The sequence below is a fragment of the Gigantopelta aegis genome, chromosome 3 (assembly GCF_016097555.1).
Source record: "Gigantopelta aegis isolate Gae_Host chromosome 3, Gae_host_genome, whole genome shotgun sequence".
NCBI classification, from domain to species: domain Eukaryota; kingdom Metazoa; phylum Mollusca; class Gastropoda; order Neomphalida; family Peltospiridae; genus Gigantopelta; species Gigantopelta aegis.
Window position 1 is genome coordinate 38,044,880 of NC_054701.1, and position 22,400 is coordinate 38,067,279.

The following is a 22,400-nucleotide window of genomic DNA, read 5'->3' on the forward strand; positions in this document are numbered from 1 at the left end:
AACAGCACTTATCATGGTCTTTGATATACTACTCATAGAACACTGGTTGGGACAGGTTAAAACTCAGTCAGACAATGCTTCCTTTTGTACCTGGCAATGGCTTGAAAAACTTTTCGTGCATAAACATAAGATCCATCAACATGTTGTGACCTACAAGAATCTGAAAGAAAAACCAGTTATCTATTCTGAATGTTTTTAGATTGATTAGGGCTCAACTCGCATAAAATAATTCAACAAATGAAGAGACTTCCCCTTAGGTAATACAGTAATAAATATTAATTATATGCACAGTAAATAATAATATATACTCTTCAAAAAAGGTAGGGGAACTCTAATAAGAATTTACAATTGCCAAAATTGTAAGGTATATTAGCTGTGGGGAATGGTTATGATAATAGTGAATTAATTGGGCAAACATTACTGGTAGTTCAGTATTACAGTAAGCTTTATGACCACCAAAGATCTAGAAGGACAATCGAGGTCAGAACTGAAATTTGAAAGTTGACATTTTTTATCAGTAAATCGCAAATTCAAACAATAAAAATTACTAAAAACAAAATAATAACAACTGTATGATCAACAGAATGAAAAAGATTGACAGAAATAATGTTCCACAGTGATTAATGGACCTTCCTGGAAATTGTCAAAATCGAGAATGACACCCCACGCATGTGTTTCAGTGTGTTGATAAATAGACCTGAACGTAGGATGTCTGTGGTCAAAACGTATGTTCGGTCTAATAGTTGATATTAACATTAATATTTCAGGTTCCCCTACTTTTTTTGAAGAGTATATATATTAGGCATCAAAGTAAGTTGAGAATGGTGATTCAAGTTATCAGGAAGTTACCATGTATCAAGAAAGTTGAGAACGGTACATTGTTCACCATAAATAATTGGAACAAAAACATCACCACCTATATTTTGACCAACGGTGTGCTGTTTCAATATAAATTATTACCAGACCTGTCAACCCTCCCGGATTCCGCGGGAGTCTCCCGGTATTTGATCAAATCTCCTTTCCCCTGTGCGGGAGGACAATTTCTCCTTCTAAATGACATTTTTGTAAGCATAAAAAAAAATCGATCCTCTTTGTCAAAATATCATAAGGGAAATAACTCTGCCTTTTTTTCTCATTCGGAAAATGTCGACTACTTTCGGTTTCTGAAAATGTAACAAACTGAATTATCCGCGACTGTTTAACCGTTGCCGAAGTGAGAATTGTGGGATAGCCTATTTATATTGTTCAAAAAGCACATGGAGTTTATAAAATGACGTGTTATTATAATGTTTGTTGTTATCGTAATGACTACGAAGCGTGTTACCGCTAATTCAACAGGCTGTGTATTGACATTCAGTGTTGCCATATATAAAACTATCCAATTTAGTTCTAATGACACCTCTGAATTGTAAAATGTCTTCCCACTGGATTACATAATGCAACTATGACGAATCTGAACTGCCAGACTCCCGAGTTGACAGCGAGACACACGATCGTGACGATGCATGTTAAAATCACATGTCACAGCAAGACAACGAAAAGACCAATTAGCTGTATAAACATACTTGTGTCAGTTAATTTCGTATGTTTGTGCAGTAAAATGTTGGTTATAAGGGTATACTTCAAGAAATTATTTTTGTACAATTAAAAAATGTTGTGTTGGACATTGACATAAAGTTACTCTCGGAAAAGGGTATAATTCACACAATGTTCGTAATGAGGTTTTACTTATGATTAATGAAAATACAATGTTTATTGCATCATTATAATGATTTTAAATAAGTACCATGCCACCGTTCCTCATTATAGTAAAAATGGAATATTAATTAATACAATTTATATAAACGTGTCTTTGGTAGCCTACTTAGGTACACTAACCACAAATGATAATGTAACGCAACCTGTAAGGCTGTAAGTGTAATACCGTAAATGTACTAATTAAATTTTTTATTTCTTGTTCATGTTCTTAACATTTTGGGATAACATTTTTTTTTTTTTTTTTAAATATATATTAAATCATAATACTGAAACTTAAAAAAAAAACTTTAAAACAAATTATTATTTTTTTTTTTTTTTTTTTTTTTAATGCCAAGATCTAAGGTTAACAAGTATATATGACATATAGTATTCATATAACTTATTGTAATACTTTTTTTTTTTAATCTTGCGATTTTGGGTTAAATTGTGTGAATTTAAAAAATCTCCTACTTTTGACAAAATCTCCTGCTTTTTCAACACACACCTCCTGATTTCTCTTGACTAAAGGTTGACAGGTCTGATTATTACACACACAGGTATCAGTACAACAACAGTAGTATGAATAATAATAAAGTATCAGCATGTTTATAAAGAAATAATAATGGGAATTCTAAACTTCATGAAAGTGTCATAACAAGACAGAACTCAAGGAAGTACTCAAACATAAAAAAACAAAAAACAACAAAATAATTAATGAATATTATAAATACATAGGCACAACAAAATTTAAAAGTCTAAGTTAAGTAAAAACATAGGTAATGAAATAGTGACAGAGCCAAAACAAAAGGTAATGAAATAGTGACAGAGCCAAAACAAAGGTAACCAAATTTACCTTCTTAAGTTCTATAAGAAGCCGGAAGACTCGAGTAAAACCTAACATGGTGTTGATTAACCTGCAATAATAAAAACATTTTTTCATGGTAGTCACCAGTTTTTAATGTTAAATACACATCATAATTTGCAGTAAGGCCAAATATCAAAACAGAAAAAAAATTGGTGAGAAATCTGGTTATTGTAGAAAAGAAAAAACAGATTTGCAGTGACTTAAAAAGATGGCGTTTTTTTGTCAGGTATACTGATGGATAGAACCAAAGGAACACATGGTATTTAAGATTAAATTTAATATACTACTAGAGTAGTTATACCTGTATAAAATACAGAGCTATAATGTGGGACTGACTGTCAGTAACACAGTTAAGTTTGGGAAACTGTCGGTGAGGATTTTGGTTGCAGTCAAAATTTATTCATACTATTTATGTATTCCCTTTTTTTGTTTTTATCAGAATATTTAAAAGATCCCAACATTAAGAGTAGCCCTCTTGTTCTAGATGAAGGAGCTGGCAGTGGTCAGAACCTGCGCCTAGGACAGTTGTGTGCTCTGACTGTGCACGTTAAAACTCCTGACCTTGACCTAGAGCAGTGCTTCCATCAAGGTGTGCCTTGGATGGATATGCCTGAACCTTGATTGTTCTCAAGCCAAAGAATAATACAATCGAACATCTTGGAATCTGGTGTATCACTGGAAATATCTTCTCTACCAACACTAACTCATTACAGTTACTCAAATCCATGAATAAAAAAAGATGAAGTGCAAATTGATGGGATTCGGATTTTTTGCACCAATATGCATAACACTTTAACCCATTAACCCACTGCATACTATGGAATCTGTCAATGAACATTGGTTGAAAAATAATCACAAAAGCAAACTATATTGCCAGCATAAGAATTAACACATATCGAGGAAAGTCCACAGTATTTTTGTTTTTATTATTTTAACGACACCACTAGAGCATATTTATTTATTAATCATCGGCTATTGGATGTCAAACATTTGATAATTTCGACATATATTCTTAGAGAGGAAACCTGCTACATTTTTGTATTAGTAGCAAGGGATCTTTTATATGCACCATCCCATAGACAGGATAGCACATACCACAGCCTTTGATGTACCAGTTGTGGTGCACTGGCTGGAATCCTCAGTATTACGTAATTACTTTACTCCAATATTTGAATTATGAATGAATGAATGAATGAATGAATGTTTAACGACACCCCAGCACGAAAAATTACATCGGCTATTGGGTGTCAAACTATGGTAATGAAAACAAATATCAACATCAATATAAAAATTCAAGATTTAAACAAAAACACAGTGTAAAGAACTGTGCAAAAACACAAATATCACAGATAGATACCGACTTTTACTCAAAATTTATTTGTGCTGTATTGGCCATTCTCAAAGAGAATGTTACACCCCTGCACCACAGTGAGGTTACAGCATGCGCAGGCAGTGTTTGAGATTAACAGTATCCCGATATCCCGGAGATACCAGAATTTAATTTTGGATACCAAACTTCAAGAACCCAGTATCCCACCAGGATACCATATAATGTTGTTGGTTTTTTAATACTGCGTTTTTATTTTTCACTAAACAATGAAAGTCGTCATTTACTGATGAAGTTAAGTAACAGTATTTTCGAGCTCGTACCCAGTCCAATGCTATGCCGTAACAATATCTCCCCCAACTCATACCCAGTCTAATGCTACACTGGGAACTGTTAAGTCGCTATTGTTTGTGTTGGATGTTTCCTCCCTTCAAATTATATTTGAGATATTGATTCCACATCTGCAGAAAATTGGTAGGATTATCATTAATAATGTCAGAATCACTTATAAATTACTGCTAAATATTAATTTATGTTAGTATTATTCAAAAATAAATTCCGAATTCACAAATTCCGCGATTTCGATTGCAGCATAGCAATAGACTCGGAACGAGAACAGTGTCATCCAAGTTTGTTACCATGTTATTTATGAATTTCATTTAAGTGGATACTAAATTCTCAGGTGGGATACCAGATTTTGAAATGTTAGTATCTAACTGGGATACTGCCCCAAATATTTAATCTCAAACACTGGCAGGGGCCACTATTTGAGTTAAGACAAAGACATACTGTTCCTCTTGTTGTCGCTGAGATTCTCGACTTTCCTCTTCCATCGTTTTGCGTTTCTCAGCACTGATTCGTTCAACAACAATCTGAAAAGGAATTCTAACTAAAAAGATATTTATAAATCAAAAACAAAATTTGTGTTAGAATTGTTGCATGAAAATTCTAGCTGTACACAAAGCCAAAATATATGTAAGTATGAAAAGATATAAAATAAAATTGTTAATCAATTTTTATTTTCCATGACTTTCTATTACCCAGAATTCTGGCATGAAATTTCTAGCTGTATACAAACCCAAACTTTATGTAAGTATAAAAAAGATATTAAAAAAAACAACAATTGTTAACCAATTTTGATTTTCCATGACTTTCTATTACCAAATTCAAATTTCCATGACATTTCATGACTGTTTGTGGTTTCCAAAATCCATAAAAGATCTGCACATATAGTGCTTAATTGATTCGATGGATAAGAAGCAAAAAACATTAACTGAATTCAGTGGGGAAAAAAGTTTTTTGATTTTAAAAAGTATAATTATTATCATTATTAATAAAATTACTGACCATGGTAAATTAATGGCTATTTTAAAAGAGCATCCCACTTATTAAGGTAGCAGCAAATAAATACAAGGGGATAAAATTGTCAATAAAAATCTAAACCTTTCCAAATGGATCAGTGACCGTCCAAACTGAAGGAAACCGATTTCTGATCTCTGAGTGCACAACATAGTCATCACCAGTCTGACATCCTGAAAAATATATATATCAAACAATATTTTCAGTGAGTTCTAATTGCAATTCTAATTTGTCATTGTTTTTATATCAGGTATCTGTAAGAAGAAAGCTATGTGATGATGTTTTGTAAGCTAACCACTTGCATGCGACAAAATATATATATCATGTTTTTGGGGGGTATTTTTGGGCCTGTGACCGTAATATTGAATAAACTTGTTCTGTTAATTGAAATTAAACTATGAAAATTAAATAATATGTAACACTACTTGATTTTTCTTTATATTGATTTTTTCTAGTTTTTTCAAACTAATTTATTTTAAAATTTGACCCAATTAACAAATCATCACTATATTTAAATTTAAAATCAAATTAATTTGACAAACCTTTCTTACAGATTATTAAGTATTAACAATGAAGTGTCAGAAACTATTTTGACTATAAGTGTGAAAAAGATTATTCAGCTCCAACTTAATGCAGAGCTTCTAAAATTTTATAAAATCCACTAGCCATGTGATCAGTAATTTTTTAAATATTAAAGCCATGATTAAAAATCCACTAGTCCTACTTTACTTTAAAGGAAATACAATTTTACTAATAGTAATAATCATATATGTCACTCAAAGAGAGATAGAGCTTAAAAACACTAAGATTTGGGAGGTAGGAGTGAGGCCAGGATATTTATATTTCCAAAATAGACTTAAATACAGCATTTGACAAAAAATTTCACTAGCCATCAGGCATAGTAATAGTAGATATTTACTAGCCCAAGATTGAATATTACTAGCCACGGGAGTGGGGCTACCATAATCTAGAAGCCCTGCTTAATGAAAAATCATGTTAAACAGAAAATTTTAACGAGAAACACCAAGAACAATGAATGTCAATTCATATGTAGGGTCCAAGGAAATAACCTGTGTAGTCAACATAGTAATAAACACTAAGCTACATTAATTGTTAAGTATTACTGACGACCTTTCTTTATTAAAATTAAAATTTGGACATACATGTATTTGATATTTTGGAGTGCATAAAGTTTGCACTTTAAAACTTATAAATCAATCAAATGTAAATTAATAATAATATATAAATTACCAACTTGCTATATTAAGGTGAGTTTTCAGTTTCATTTACCGTATGGTCTGTATCAGACTACCTGCCTAACTTTGGCAATATTACTTACCTTTATCACAGTGAACAGTCAAAGTGTCGCCCATTTTGCTTGACACAAACCATTCTGCAACCTGAGAACATATTTTTTGCAGATAATGTTCATCTGCATCCCTAAAATGAAAGAAAAAACTTAAAAACATGTGATCTAAAAAAAAAAAGAACAATCCTTGACTAAGGAAAAGTAAAGTTTGTTTTATTTAACGACGCCACTAGAGCACATTGATTTTTTATCTTATCATCGGCTATTAGACGTCAAACATATGGTCATTCTGACACTGTTTTTAGAGGAAACCCACTGTCGCCACATAGGCTACTCTTTTATGACAGGCAGCAAGGGATCTTTTATTTGCGCTTCCCACAGGCAGGATAGTACAAACCATGGCCTTTGTTGAACCAGTTATGGATCACTGGTCAGTGCAAGTGCTTTACACCTACCCATTGAGCCTTGCGGAGCACTCACTCAGGTTTGGAGTCAGTATCTGGATTAAAAATCCCATGCCTCGACTGGGATCCGAACCCAGTATCTACCAGCCTGTGGACCGATGGCCTAACCACGATGCCACTAAGGCCGGTCCCTTGACTAAGGACAAAACTGATTAATATTTTTGTTGTCTTTCAAAACAAAACAATAAAGAAACATTCACTGGCAAAACGCTTTCAATGTGAAGTTCACTGCAATATCATCAAAGGGAAATAACCCAATGAAGGAAAAAATAACCAACTGGATCCAATGAAGGGAGATAACCCAATGAATTTACTGAAGAAAAATAACCAACTAAATCCATTAAAGAAAAAAAAAAGAAAGAAAAAAAATCTCAGCTAAAGAAAAATAACCCAATAGATCCACAGCATGGAAATAACCCAATGATACCAATGAAGAGAAATTATAAAATGGATCAACTGAAGGGAAATAATCAACTGGATCCATGGAGATGGAATAAGGTCTCACTACACAGATCACTTCCGGGTGAAAGTTCATTCATCACGGTCCACTATAGTTCCTAATTGTGACACATGTTATGGTTCACATATTCACTTCTAGAAAATGGTAAAGAATTAAAACAATATGTATGTTTAATGGTAAGCCTTCTGGCTGTATTTTGCCCATGTTATCTTGTAATATTGTGCATCGACCTTTTGGGACATGGGTATATAGCGCAAGTGACAGCCGGAGTGAATCGGTTAATGGACCACCTGTTTGGACCGGTACTACAGTCAGATGCAGTCACATAGCAAAAAACTGAGACGGAAATGTTCTCAATTTTGGAGTGAAAATAAATGCTTATATAATGTATGTTCGCAATGGTGTATGTTGTTAGTGCCAACGAGAACCCGTTCTATTGGCAATCTTCGCTTGAAGTTGGGCAGTTTAACATGGGTTTCAATGGCAGATGACATCTGTGTAGTGAGACCATAATGTAAAACATGAAATTACTGTTTATTCCCAAAAATATGTTTAACAAGCCAAAATTAAAATGTACTAGTGTAGCATCGTTATAAAAGGTAATTACATCGATGTGGATTTGAACCAAGCATATGGGGGCCCTATTTGGGTAAATATTGCAAACATGTCAATTTTTTTTTTTTTTTTTTTTTTTAGGGGTGTGTGTGTCAAAATGTATATTCTAGTGTTCTTACATGTAATAAATAAATTGATCTGAGTGTCTAACACTGAGTTTCTCATTGTAAAAGGTCAAAATTCAAGGTCACAAGGTCAATATCCAAATTCACCCTAATTTCTGTGATTTTGTGCATAATGAATTTTTTCAAATGTACAGTCATAGTGACAAACAGTTTTGATGATATTGTGAATATATAACATAGTATTCTACTATAAAAATTGAATTTGTATCTGCCATTAATAATATGTGGATCTTCATGCTGAAATATACAGAAAAAACAGGATTTCAACACTTCATTATGAAACAATTGTTGCCCATAGCAACAATTGATGAAAACTAATATTTTTAATGAACTAACTAGATAATTAGCTTCTTTGTATGTTCGCCATATCAGAACTACCAACAAGGTCATACATTACCATATAGTGGCTGCTTGTTTGATGGTCATCTATTGTGTAGATGACCAAGGAGTAACAATGTGATATGAAGTTTTATTGGATGGTATGGTGCATCTATCTTTTGGTGTATTGGTTATAGTTCATAAGTTACACAGCTCTAGCATAGCTTTTCATGGTGTAAATGACCCGAATTATCAAACTGACTTCAAACCAAGTTTGACAAAATCTGTCACTAGACTTTAAGGTCTCACTACACAGATCACTTCCGGGTGAGAGTTCATTCATCACGGTCCACTATAGTTCCTAATTGTGACACATGTTATGGTTCACATATTCACTTCTAGGAAATGGTGAAGAATTAAAACAATATGTATGTTTAATGGTAAGCCTTCTGGCTGTATTTTGCCCATGTTATTTTGTAATCTTGTGCATTGACCTTTTGGGACATGGGTATATAGCGCAAGTGACAGCCGGAGTGAATCGGTTAATGGACCACCTGTTCAGTCTGGTACTACAGCCAGATGCAGTCATATAGCAAAAAACTGAGACGGAAATGTTCTCAATTTTGGAGTGAAAATAAATGCTTATATAATGTATGTTTGCAATGGTGTATGTTGTTAGTGCCAACGAGAACCCGTTCTATTGGCAATCTTTGCTTGAAGTTGGGCAGTTTAACATGGGTTTCAATGGCAGATGACATCTGTATAGTGAGACCATAACTTAATGAATCCAATGAAGGGAGATAACCCAATAGATCTACTGAAGGGAAATAACCCAAACGATCCAATGAAAGAAAATAACCCAATGGATCAAACAAAGGGAAATATCTTGATGGACTCAATGAAAAGAAATAACACAATGCATCTACAGAAAGGAAATACCCCAATGGATCTCATGCAAATAACCCAACAAGATCTATTGAAGGGAAATAAACTATAAATCCCCAAAGGGGAAAAAACCCAATATATCCACTGAAGGGAAAAAATCCACTGAATCCACCAAGAGAGGATAACCCAATGGATCTATTGAAGGGAAACATCCCAATGGATCTACTAAAGAGATTTAACTCCATGGATCTACTGAAGGGATAACCCTATGGCCCAATAAATCTAGTGAAGGTGACAAGTTGCACAATTCATCACACCTCAAGCAGAAGCTTATTACTTAACTGTAATTCCACTTTTGTATTTATTATTCTTCATAACAATTAAGATCTAGCCATTCCCTAACCAAATAGAATATTTTTAACTACAGAAAAAAACCCAAGCAGGGGTGAAAAACCATATTTAAAACTATAATTTTAAAATAATCTTTGTTTACCTTTCAAGTCCAAGAAACATGGCATTGGAACTCATATGCTCTCGAACAATATGTTCCTGTGATTCATTCATGTATGAAACACCCTCATAAATAAACTTGAAAACAAAGGAAAACAAGCAATATAAAATGATTTAATGAAATACCATTATAAACAAATGTGGGGAGGAAGCAAAAGATGAAATGTATTAAATTTATTGGTCTTTTTATTTTTTTTCTCAATTTTTAAAAGTTCAGTAAAATTACGGCACATTTAAAGCATAACATTTTTATCTACAAAATGAAAGCACTTTCAAGCACCACTCAGAAATTAAAGGACTGCTATACTGTCTTATTTATAGTGGAAATAAAAGATGATGTGCTGCTAATTAGTAACAAAAGTAGTTGACTTATATGTGATGGTGGTGGCGTGTTTCCTTTCTTATGTTAATCTATGTTAATGTCTATCCTAGTCCTCATCTTATTCCTTTACTTGGACATAACCAAAAACTAAGTCATTGTCTAAAATTAATGAATTCATCAAGCAGTGAAATCTTATAAATATACATGGTAATAATTAATACAGAATACAAAATTAGCTTACCTTTTGAAAATCAAATTTGAACTGACACAAAAATTTAAGGCTTGATGCCTAAAATAAAAAATAAAAAATTCACAAATAAATACTGTTAAAGGTAGACTAAACTCCAACAAGAGCCTTATGTGTTGGAAAGATGCATACCTGGACCACCAACACATACTGACACTTTAACAAATGAAAAATGCGTAATTTTAGAATTAATAAAAAAACGTAATTATTCCTGCTAACTGGGGGCAGCCATTTTGTTTTGTTTTTGTGATGTCCGGTGGTATAGCTTGGGGCTAAGTGACGTCAGCTCAGGTCCAACTTGTCTAGTATGCACAGTGTAAACAAATGCTCTAATTCACGACAAGGCGCTTCACTTTCATCAACCTGACTTGTAAAACAACATAAATGACTTGATAGTATAATAAACTATTTAACTAAATATATTTCAATTTGCATCAATATAACGAAATGGAGTTATAGTATTTTTTTCTTTTAAAAAATCCAAAGAAAAAATGCATATTATTAGGCCTATTGGTAGGATACGTTCGAGCAAAAACGACCACTCACGATACCCAAGTGATAATTTTCTTTTCTCTGGGACTACGTAATTGGTCAGTTTTGTGATTTTAGATGGGAAAGTCTACTTAATCAAGGGTTTTACAGAATTACTTACAGTAATAAAGCTGGTAAAGTCCATTATGATTTGAGGTTATCACACAATACCCTGTGATCTTAATAAAAGAGGCACGTCTTTTTAGTGTGTCTAGGGACCGTCTAAATATACACCTGCCAATCAAGAACCACAGGTACAGGCCACAGAAAGAAAAGACTAATTAAGCAAAACACTCCGACTATTAATACAGTTATTTCAACACTTTGACAATGGTGGTTTATTTTGTATTGAAAAATAAACCACATATACACGTTGCTGTGTTACTGGGATAGATATTATTACAGAATATTGCGATGCATCCGCAAAAATCAGATATGTTTTGTTTCTTCAGTTCGAAGACCAATTCCTGATGCGACACGTTAGGTATTACGTAACTACCAGCTCGCCAGAGGGCGTATTCACTGGGATGGTACAAAATGGCTGCGTCCGTTATACATAATAGCCGTCACATTTAACCGTTTTATTAATTAACTATACGATTATACTTGTTGATATTAAGCAATAATGTGAATTATGTATCATTGAATATGCACACCAGTCCAAAAGCCTTGCTTTAGCATTCCTTTAAGCAGTGATAGAAATAAGCAGAATTTTCCAATAGTACACTGGACAAGTATACCTAGAAATGTACTTGTCCACCAATATTTTGACTTGTCCAGTTTTATTAAAGTTCAAGGACAATGTTATTGATTGCTCGAAATGAAACAGCATTATAAATTTTTACTTGGTCACTGGATAACCATTGGGGTATATCTTGCTTGTCCAAGCAGATTTTCACTTGTCAAGACAAATGTGCTTATTTCGAAAGCTGTTAAGTTCAAATGGTTTTTGCTTGTTGGTTTCATCTACCTGTATTTATTTGGTTCCAGTTTATTTTTCACATTTAACATCAGTTTCACCTGTTATGTTATAGATGAATGATAAAGAACACAGAAACAACATGAGAGTATAAACTTCTTACCTGACATTGAAACCTGACATCCACAGGACCAAATGATGTAGGAAACAATGGGAAGTTGAATGTGTATGCCAAATACCTTGTAAAAAAAAAAAACTTACAGGTAAAATATCATCCAAATATACTTTTAAATAAGATGCCAGAACAAAATTTGAGATCTATAGTTGTTCGAAATAAATTATTGTTAATAATATTAAAATCACAGTTACATGTATCTTGAAGAATATGTATGACATAACAGACATGTATCATGAAAAGTTATGAAATTAATTTTATGGGTGGTGCATGGTGCTATAAACATTAACTGCTCTACCCAATCCTATCTATACAAAAACAAACAGAGTGACCTGAAAAAAATATATATTCGCAATCAGTCTCAAACTTTTGATTAGCAACCCTGGTAATCAGATGGATAATTGATTAGCAACTATTATTTAACATTAAAACTGTAGGGATCGCTAAAACATGCAAAATATTCTCTGGACCAAAACTCTGCCAAAATTACATGTAGTACAATGGTAAAAGAATATGAATATCAGATGGTGCGGCCTGTCTTTATTTTACTTCAGCCTTTACAATCAGCACTGGTGAATGACAATGCATATTGAGAAGGTTTGATAGAAACAATTCACCCTTTCCAAATTTATTAAATAGATCTAATGGAGGAGACATACATGTACACAAATATATATAATGACAGAAGTTGAAAAAAAAGGAAGGAAATGTTTTTCTTTAATGACACACTCAACACATTTTATTTACGGTTATATGGCGTCGGACATATGGTTAAGGACCACACAGCTATTGAGGGAGGAAACCCGCTGTCGCCACTTCATGGGCTACTCTTTTCGATTAGCAGCAAGGGATCTTTTATATACACCATCCCATAGACAGGATAGCACATACCATGGCATTTGATGTACCAGTCGTGGTGTACTGGCTGGAGCGAGAAATAGCCCAATGGGTCCACTGACAGGGGATCAATCCCAAACCGACCACGCATCAAGTGAGTGCTTTGCCACTGGGCTACGGAAAAACAATTCTGGAAATTTCAATAATGGATGATTGGGAACTGAGATTGTCCTTGGGTAATGGTCTAAAATCTCAGCCCCTATTCAGAGAGTATGCAAAGTACAACCGTATTGTAAATTTTGGATGGAGAATATAAATTTGTTTTGATAAACTGTGAAAAAACAAGGAAACACTGTTAAGAAGACTAAAAATTCAGAATTCTGAATAAATGTGTAAAACATTCATCTCTAAAACATGAATGAGTGTAAGACTTACGGTATATACTGGAGGTGGGGAATTATTTGGGGGTTTTGGGGGGTTTTTTTTAGCACGCCTATTGGATGTCAAACATATGATAATTCTGAAACGTAGTCATCAGAGGAAACCCGCTACATTTTTCCAAATGCAACAAGGGATATTTTATATGCACTTTCCACACAGACAGGAAAGCACATACCGCAACCTTGGTCCAGTTGTGGTGCACTGGTTGGAACTAGAAAAAAACATCAGTTGAATTGATCCACTGAGGTGTTTCGATCCTGCAACATAAGCATCTCCAGCGAGCACTCAACCAACTGAGCTAAATCCCGCAGGGTGGGACATAATGCCAGGATATGCTTTTTTTTAATTAGAAGTTAAAGTGCTTTTCCAGACCATACACTAAAATTTCAAATTCCACAATTAAATGCCTTCTTAATTCATTGCAATAATATTTTACACCGATATGTAAATCAATAATTACAAAAATGCCCCATAAAAGTATTAAAACATCACTCCCGTAGAACACTGCTGGAAACGACAGAGTAAAATTATCGGTAAAAACATTTGCCTGTAAATAGCCGTGACGTCATGAAGGGTACTCACTTCACAGAAACCTACCACAAGATGACTTCCAGAGCAAGCAAAAGTGGGACCGATAGCGACTGCCAAGCTCAATTATCATGCGATTCTTCTTTCGATGATGAATAGTGTAGTGATGACAACTGGACTAATATTTGTGCAACACAACAAATAATGCCGTATCAGTTTGAACCTGGAACATCTTCCGAAAAACCACTGGCCTGATGATGAAAATGGTCATGGAGACAGCTTACCACTAATTTACAACTTTTATTCTTGTTTTGTTCTTTAGCTTTTCGTGCGAATTATTTTGCTACACTGTATGTTCTAATACTTGTGATGTAGAAAAGACGATAAATAACACTTGAATTCTACAAGTCAAGTGGACCCGATATCGGTAATTTTAAGAAATAAACAAAAACGACTTTTAGTCAATCCCATCCCTCTATAAAGATGTTTTTTTGTGAATAATTTCAGTTTGATTTGACGTAAAAAAAAAAGTAAGTGTTTTGGAAATAACAAAAAAATACTATTTTTTGTGTGCAGTTGTGAAAACAGTTGGCTCAGAAATAAATAACTTATAGTGCATTTCATAGTATGAAAAAAAGGTGTTCTCTGTGGGAAGGTATAGTAAAATTAATTTAACGTATTTATAGTCTGTCTCACAGGGAACGCCTTTTTATATACTATGGAATTTACAAGTTATTTATTTCTGAGCCGATTGTTTTCTAAGTTGCATACAAAAATAGCTTCTTTTTTTTGTTCTTTTTTTTATTATTTACAAAAAAACAAACAAAAACAAACAAACATTTTTGCAGATGGGACGCACTAGGCTTTAGATATTTACTTGTCTGAACTTTATTGTTAATGAAAATGTTCTCGAACTGTAAAGAAAAACCTCACAAATGAATGAGATGCAAACGACAACAAATCTAATCTGGTTGATTGCACAAATCGTGCATGAGAAAACAAACTGGCCGGAGTTGGAAGCATAATGCAGTTTGGGACGTTGACAATATGCACCCCAAGGTTGTTTCGATGTGGATGGCATCGACTTGTTGTCATTTGTTTTGTGTCGCAGAATAATTGTTGGTACAGCATCTTTTTTTAAAAGCCATAACACATGGTATTCCTCTCGCTTAAGCCGACAAGCCAGTTCGGACGAATCGGAACTAAAGTGTGTGCTGTCGCAACGGTCTCCGGCATTTTCTTCCTGTCCAGTCTTTCCATGTTGTTTTAATCAAATTCACACACAGCTTTCTGACAGCAACATTACTAGGAAATGCGTGAAGACTAAATTTATCGGCTTTTGTATTGTTACAGCCGCCAACAATACGCTGTTTAACCATAATAAACACACAAGAAGCAATGAACAATGGTGCTGACTATCGAAAGGAGTTCCCTTCGTGACGTCATGGATCAAATCTTACGGAAATTCCCGAAACAAATTCAGCTGGTTCTGTTCTTTTAGGGGAATATTTTTAAATGGAAAATATACCGGTATATACCGGTATTTTTTTTTTTTTTTTTCTAATCATATTAAATATGTTGATTGATATAGCCCAATACACCATACATCTGGAACAGCACTTTAATAAAACATCCCTTATAAATTCAACATTTTGTATACTTTTAGCTGGGGGTGGGGGGCGATTGAGTACAAAAAAAGAAAACAAAAAGAGGATGGTGCAAATGACCCTACGTACTTGTTATCAGCTTCTTTCACAAAAGCAGAAATACCTGAATATGAAACAAACACAACAAACTAATTAAGTACATGTATGCTACAAAGAGAAAATAATAATTACAATATATAATAATGACAACATTTTATGCATCTGGAAAGTATGCAAAAATTAATCATTTGAAAAACATTTCATCTACCTGACACATATTAATAATACACAGAACTCTTACTTTATTTATTACAATATCCATTCTAAATCATGAAGAAATGTATTTAGATAATTAAATGTCTAAAAGAAACAATTTCTCAATATTGTAAAAAAAAACCCCAATAACAATAATTAAAAAAACCACATTCCATTGGATACATAGAACAGGATAATGCTGATATCCTACATCATTAACAAGTTATTATCTTTATCCTGCAGACCAGAAAAATTCAGGGGAAAAGCTACTATTTTTGTTATTTCAGTTACATTGTACCTAGAAGTCAAATGAGCAATTTTGTAATGTAGCTATACAAGTGATGTCACATGAGTGACATCAAAAGTCAAAATCTGCTACTATATGTTTATGACAGTGGTTGCTGGATAAAATAGCGTTTACTATATATTAAGTATTTATTAATTTAAGAAACTCAAGTATATTGGTTACCTATTTGGCAAACAAGGAATTGTGAAACACAGTTCTTCAGTTTCCTATACCGCTCCTCACTTCCATCAAACAAACTGAAGTATAAAAACAAACACCTCAAACACATTAAAGATTACTTTTAAAGATTATTTGTCAATAACCATAAGATAATCTAATAAAATTAATAAATATAATGATGCTAACTGCCAGTGTTGTTTGTGCCATTCTAATTCGGGATTTTATTTTAATTATTAACTAATTTTCAATTTCTGTAATCTTTTATGATCCAAACTCAAATTTCCATATGACATTTGCAAATTCCAAGATTTCCCCAAATTTATGCCAGTACTGTTTTCGGCAAAAACAAACATAAAAAAACAAACATAAAAAGCCATGTAACTGAATTTGTCCAGAGGATATATTATCTAGTCATAGTATAAAAACAAACACCTCAAACACATTAAAGATATTTGTCAATAACCATAAGATAATCTAATAAAATTAATAAATATAATAATATTACAATGTTTTGATACTAACTGCCAATGTTTTTATGCCATTTTAAATCGGGATTAAAAAAAATTATAAACTAATTTTTAGGTTCAACAATTTTTTTATGATCCACTCAAATTTCTATATGACATTTGCAAATTCTATAATTTTCCTAAATTTATGCCAGCAGTGTTTTGACAAAAACAAACATAAAAAACCCCATGTATTATTGAATTTATTCAACAAAATTCAGTAAATTTACATATAATTTTGTGGAAATGAAGTAAATCTAGTCACACCTCTTTTATGTATATACCCGGCACATGTCCAGTATGGTAGATATATATCATCATGTCATACCTACCTGGGCTTATTTTGTTCATTTAACTGCAGACCAGTAAATTCAGTGTCAATAGCTGAAATTTAAATTAAAAGTTATTATGTACAGTTCTGCAAACAAAACTAAATGGATATAATCAACTGATTTGACAGTAAATGTATCGGACTAGTGACCTAGTTGTAAAATGTCTACTAATTAACCATAAGTTAACCTTTACGTTTGTGAATGGACTGTAGAGAAAAAGGATAATGCATTATACTTTAAGGTTTAGGACTATTCATGCGATGGGTGTAATATAATGTTATAGTGTTTTCCCTAGGTTGTTTTAGCATGGTGCAGCACCATGCCTCAATAGTCTAGCACCATGCTGCCCTGAGATTAAACAAGTCTTTTTCCCTGATTAATTCTAAAATTGCCATTTATAAAACACACAAAAAGGTATTATTAATTAATAAAATATGCTTTTTATATCTTTTGCCATTCATTTATTAAAGCTAGCACATAAATTACATTAATGTTTATTTCAATTAATTTTTGTGTATTTTTAATGAGAAACAAGTGCCCCAAAAATGGTGAAAACACCCCAAAAGTGTTTGGTCTACCATGCCTTGCCAAATTTCTAGAGAAATCACTACTAAGTTAACGTACTGTGCTGTGATTTAGGAATGCGCAGATACACATTTCAACTTGATTTATAATCTTTGTTGTGTGTATAGCCTATATCTAGCTATAACTACCTACGTTAAACATTTGTCGCTATGACAGAGCGTTTATGAAAAACATTTTTTTAGTAAAAAAAAAAAATTGTTACGTAACGCTGTTCAGTAACCTCATCCACCCCATGTAACGCTACATGTTTGAACCTACAACCACCCCCTTGAACGTTATGTAATATTTGAATGGCCCCTTAGTACAGCTTTCTTTATTATTGTTGTCAGGGCGAGTAGTAATAATGGCATATACCCTAAGCTAACCAACAGTGAACATTCTAAAATACTTTTTTTTATATTTAAAAACAAATTATTATTATTTCATTTAAAAAAAAATTAAAACTAAAGCAGGGTATGCACTTAACGGTCGCCCAATCACCCATGGCAAGTCAAAATAGCGTCTGGCAAGTCAAAACCATATCGCCTGGCGACATATGGTATTATTTATCAAAATGCAAATAACTAATGTTTGTAAGAGATCGAAAAGTTATTTTTTATTTATTGTTTTCAACTGGTTTCCTGTTAGTATCTGCGCAACCAAACCCATATAGGACATAATAGCGACCACTTCCCCAGTCTATCGAACAGTCTAAAGCCACTCGGCCGGTTTTGATTACGTACTCGGGAAAAACCATGCCCACATAAATGTATTTGTAGGTTTAATCGGAACACCTAGGCCATGTCTGTCTTTACTTTCCATTTAGTTACAAATGGAACAACTCCTCACATTCTTCTGCGCTATGTTTTGCAGAAAGATTTTGTTTAGGAGCCTGAAGTTTTTTTTGTTGGAAAGTTTTCGTTTCTTACGGAATATACCGAGTCTCCTATATCAAACACCCAATCGTCACTGCCAACGATGTCAACAACAGCTATCATTGTCTGTGCATGTGCGAGTGTTGTTAAATAATGGTTATGCCTTTAACTTGTGTCTAGTGGATATATGATGATGTTATTATTGTTTGTATAGATTGCTGTCAGCTTAGTATTTTTTTAATTCCTCGTCATACAGCCATAAAAGCACCTTATTCATTCCAAGAAGAAGAAATGCTTTATTTAACGACGCACTCAACACATTTTATTTACGGTTATATAGCGTCAGACATATGGTTAAGGACCACACAGATTTTGAGAGGAAACCCGCTGTCGCCACTACATGGGCTACTCTTCCGATTAGCAGCAAGGGATCTTTTATTTGCACTTCCCACAGGCAGGATAGCACAAACCATGGCCTTTGTTGAACCAGTTATGGATCACTGGTCAGTGCAAGTGGTTTACACCTACCCACTGAGCCTTGCGGAGCACTCACTCAGGGTTTGGAGTCGGTATCTGGATTAAAAATCCCATGCCTCGACTGGGATCCGAACCCAGTACCTACCAGCCTGTAGACCGATGGCCTGCCACGACGTCACTGAGGCCGGTTTATTCATTCCAAGATCAAGCCTTAGTAAAACAGTCCAGATGTTTGATCATGTATGTTCCGTGACAACATAATTATAATTTAATTACAACAGTTTGTAATAAAACTAAAAAAGTTCTGTTTCCTTCTTTTGTGTTGTTATTATTGTTTGTATGATATGATAACATGTTTTATAAAGCGCACTTCAAGTAAGTTTTTTTTAACGAAATTTGGTCGCGGGCCATTCAAGAGTTGTACGGGCGAGTCAAAGTGTTGCTGTGAGTGGCCCGATTGGCCAACTTTTTGGTTGTCGGGAATTGCCAAAAAAATACATAGCTTGGTCTCTGACTGTAATGAGAGCGTATTTATGTCCAAATGTCCGTCTAGCTCTCTTACAGTCAGAGTACTCGAGCTATTGTCCGAACCAAATTGTTAACAAATACTAAAAATTACTCTCCTACCTTTAATTGCCGTTAGATTTCCTCCAAAGTTTGTCCAGACACAAATCTTGAAAAAACCATTACAATGACACAGATTCCACATACCAGATGATAACTATGTTACCTATATCGACTTCGCTGAGAGCGCATAGGGCAAAATGCATGTAATTTTGAGTCAGCTGCCATTTTGACTTTTTATGGAATATTCTTCAAGAGGGGTGAAAGGATAGGACTTAATCTAACAACGTCATAACATGTTATGATATAAAAGCAAACGTGATGACGTCATATTATTTATTATTATTATTTTTTATTATTATTATTATTTTAATGATACCACTAGAGATCATTGATATCATATTAATTGTGTCACATACTTTGGAGGCTTTCACCCCTCTTGAAGAGTATTCCATAAACAAGCAACATGGCAGACGGCAGAAAACTGCATGTATTTTTCCCTATGCAATCTCAGCAAAGACCATATCGGCGACATCGTTGCAGTCTCGTGTGTGGAATCTGTATATTTGTAGTGGGTTTTTTGCGATTTGTGTCTGGACAAACTTTGGACGAAATCTAACGGCAATTAAAGGTAGGAGAGTAATTTTTTGTAGTTGTTAACAATTTGGTTCGGACGAATGCCAGACAACTCGGCCCAGAGGACAACTCTGCCCACGTCGAGACAGCTCGGCCCAGAGTTCTGAGACAACCTGGCCCACCGCGAGACAACTCGGCCCGGAGTCCAGAGAAAACTCGGCACATGGACAATCTTGTCTATTGTTGAACAATATTGTTTTTTAAATTAAAGTATTCTCACAGAAATAAAAGAATGTGTTTTTTGTTAAATTGATAAATTGCTGATCCATTTATCTTTGAAGATAGTTTCCGCTGTTCGAATAATTTGTTCTACAGTCAGTGACCTAAACATTGGAGATTATCCCAGAAAAAACATGCAAAAGTTATTTATCATTGTAACAACACTCGTGGATATAGCCTCCTGACTTCCTGCTTTTAAGCAGTAATTCCAATTGGTGAGCATGATGACATTTTCAGCAAATAATGTATATAACCTTCCGAATTATTGGACTTATCACTTTCTAACAAAATGCCGACTTATCCATGAGCGTTTTGTTCTAATGATGTCCGACCCAGACAACACGCATTACGCTGCGACATTTGTTCACGATGGCAACACCGCACCTGTAATACTGGTGAGTATATATTATTGATATTATTATTATTTATATATATATATATATATATATATATATATATATATATATATATATATATATATATATATATATATATATATATATATATATATATATATATACATACCGCAAACCGTGAAACAAATGCGTGTGTATAAATTTCGCGTCGTTCACTTCCAACCTTATGTCGCGAAATTAATACGCACGCACCATTTTCCAGTTTGAAGTGTGCTTAAAGTAATGTCTAGATTTTCGAGTAAACCATAAAGGAAAACACAAACAAAATACAGTCATAATTCAATTTATTGAAAGTTGTATTAGAATATTCATTTTAAAAGGTAACACAACTATGGACTATGTGGACCGCACCTGGAGAAAGGAATACAAATAAAAATTATAAAATCATTTAAAAGGTGATATTTGCCAAATAGTGTTTTAAAAACAAAATCATATTGTCATTTGTATATTTTTTATCTTGAATCATGAGTGCGAAACGATAAACATCAAAACATGAAAGAAAAACTAAATGTTTCATCATCAGCGAAAAAAACTAATTATATATATATTTTACATAATTGAATAAATAATATAAAAAATAAAAGTTATGCATTTTAACTTGGTAACTAACACTGATCAGAAACAAAAATATTCAGAAATAATTATTAGTAGCCTAGTTGTTCCATTTCGCCAACTCATAAACATAAATCTTGAGCGAATAATCTGTTTTGTTTTGAAATATTTTAATGACAATAAAATTCACAAAAAGATTCACTCAACAGGCACAACCTATATACCAGCTGTCCTTGATGGCGACTAATCGTTAATTATTTTATGTAACTTCAATCGATGGCGACTAATCGTTTATTGTTTTATCTACCAAAGGGTATGAACAGTTAACAATTGAAGCTGTGAGTTGTGATTCTAATACAGGCGAGGTGGGTAGGGCCTAATCCCCTCTACAGACTCTGTACCAGGCACAATTGCTCGATGTAGGATAACAGAATATTGATTTACAGACAGTAACTTATTAACAATTACAGTGAGCTGTCTTTATCCACTTTTTTTTCTGAGCTGTTTATTTGTTTTATATTGCTTGCTATAAGTGATATTTGTAGTACAATATTTGAGTATTTGGGTAGCGTTTTACCTTAAAATTGAAAAATGAATGTTATTTTTTGTTAAAGAAAAATAAAAATGGTAACATATTTGTGCAACTGGCATTAAGAATTTTTTTATTCCTAAGAATTTTAATAATGCAGGAATCACTCAAGAGGATTACTGGCGGATGGTAAGAGATAATGCAGAAATTGACTGGACCTGTGCACAGTGCACAGGTATCAACCAAACAGCAGATGCAGATGGGGAGGGAAATTCGTTCAACTTGACGGCCGACTTCGACATCCCTCAGCGTATAGAGGAAAGGTAATCATAAAGTGTTATAATAGGTCCTTCGTCAATAAATCATAAAATAACATAATAATGGTATCA

The 22,400-nt window shown here is 33.5% G+C and overlaps 1 protein-coding gene across 1 annotated transcript in view; it reads right to left on the bottom strand.

The window, feature by feature from the left end:
- Nucleotides 1-22,400, bottom strand: part of LOC121368002 (poly(A)-specific ribonuclease PNLDC1-like) — a 36,025-nt gene that overhangs the window by 11,988 nt on the left and 1,637 nt on the right. The window contains exons 2-12 of the mRNA XM_041492497.1: nt 17,180-17,231; nt 16,345-16,418; nt 15,711-15,744; nt 12,157-12,232; nt 10,538-10,585; nt 9,958-10,052; nt 6,628-6,728; nt 5,373-5,461; nt 4,719-4,801; nt 2,591-2,651; nt 91-160 (exon numbers count right to left, since the gene is read on the bottom strand). Coding sequence (XP_041348431.1) covers nt 91-160; nt 2,591-2,651; nt 4,719-4,801; nt 5,373-5,461; nt 6,628-6,728; nt 9,958-10,052; nt 10,538-10,585; nt 12,157-12,232; nt 15,711-15,744; nt 16,345-16,418; nt 17,180-17,231 — 783 coding nt within the window. The remainder of the gene's footprint in view (nt 1-90; nt 161-2,590; nt 2,652-4,718; nt 4,802-5,372; nt 5,462-6,627; nt 6,729-9,957; nt 10,053-10,537; nt 10,586-12,156; nt 12,233-15,710; nt 15,745-16,344; nt 16,419-17,179; nt 17,232-22,400) is intronic.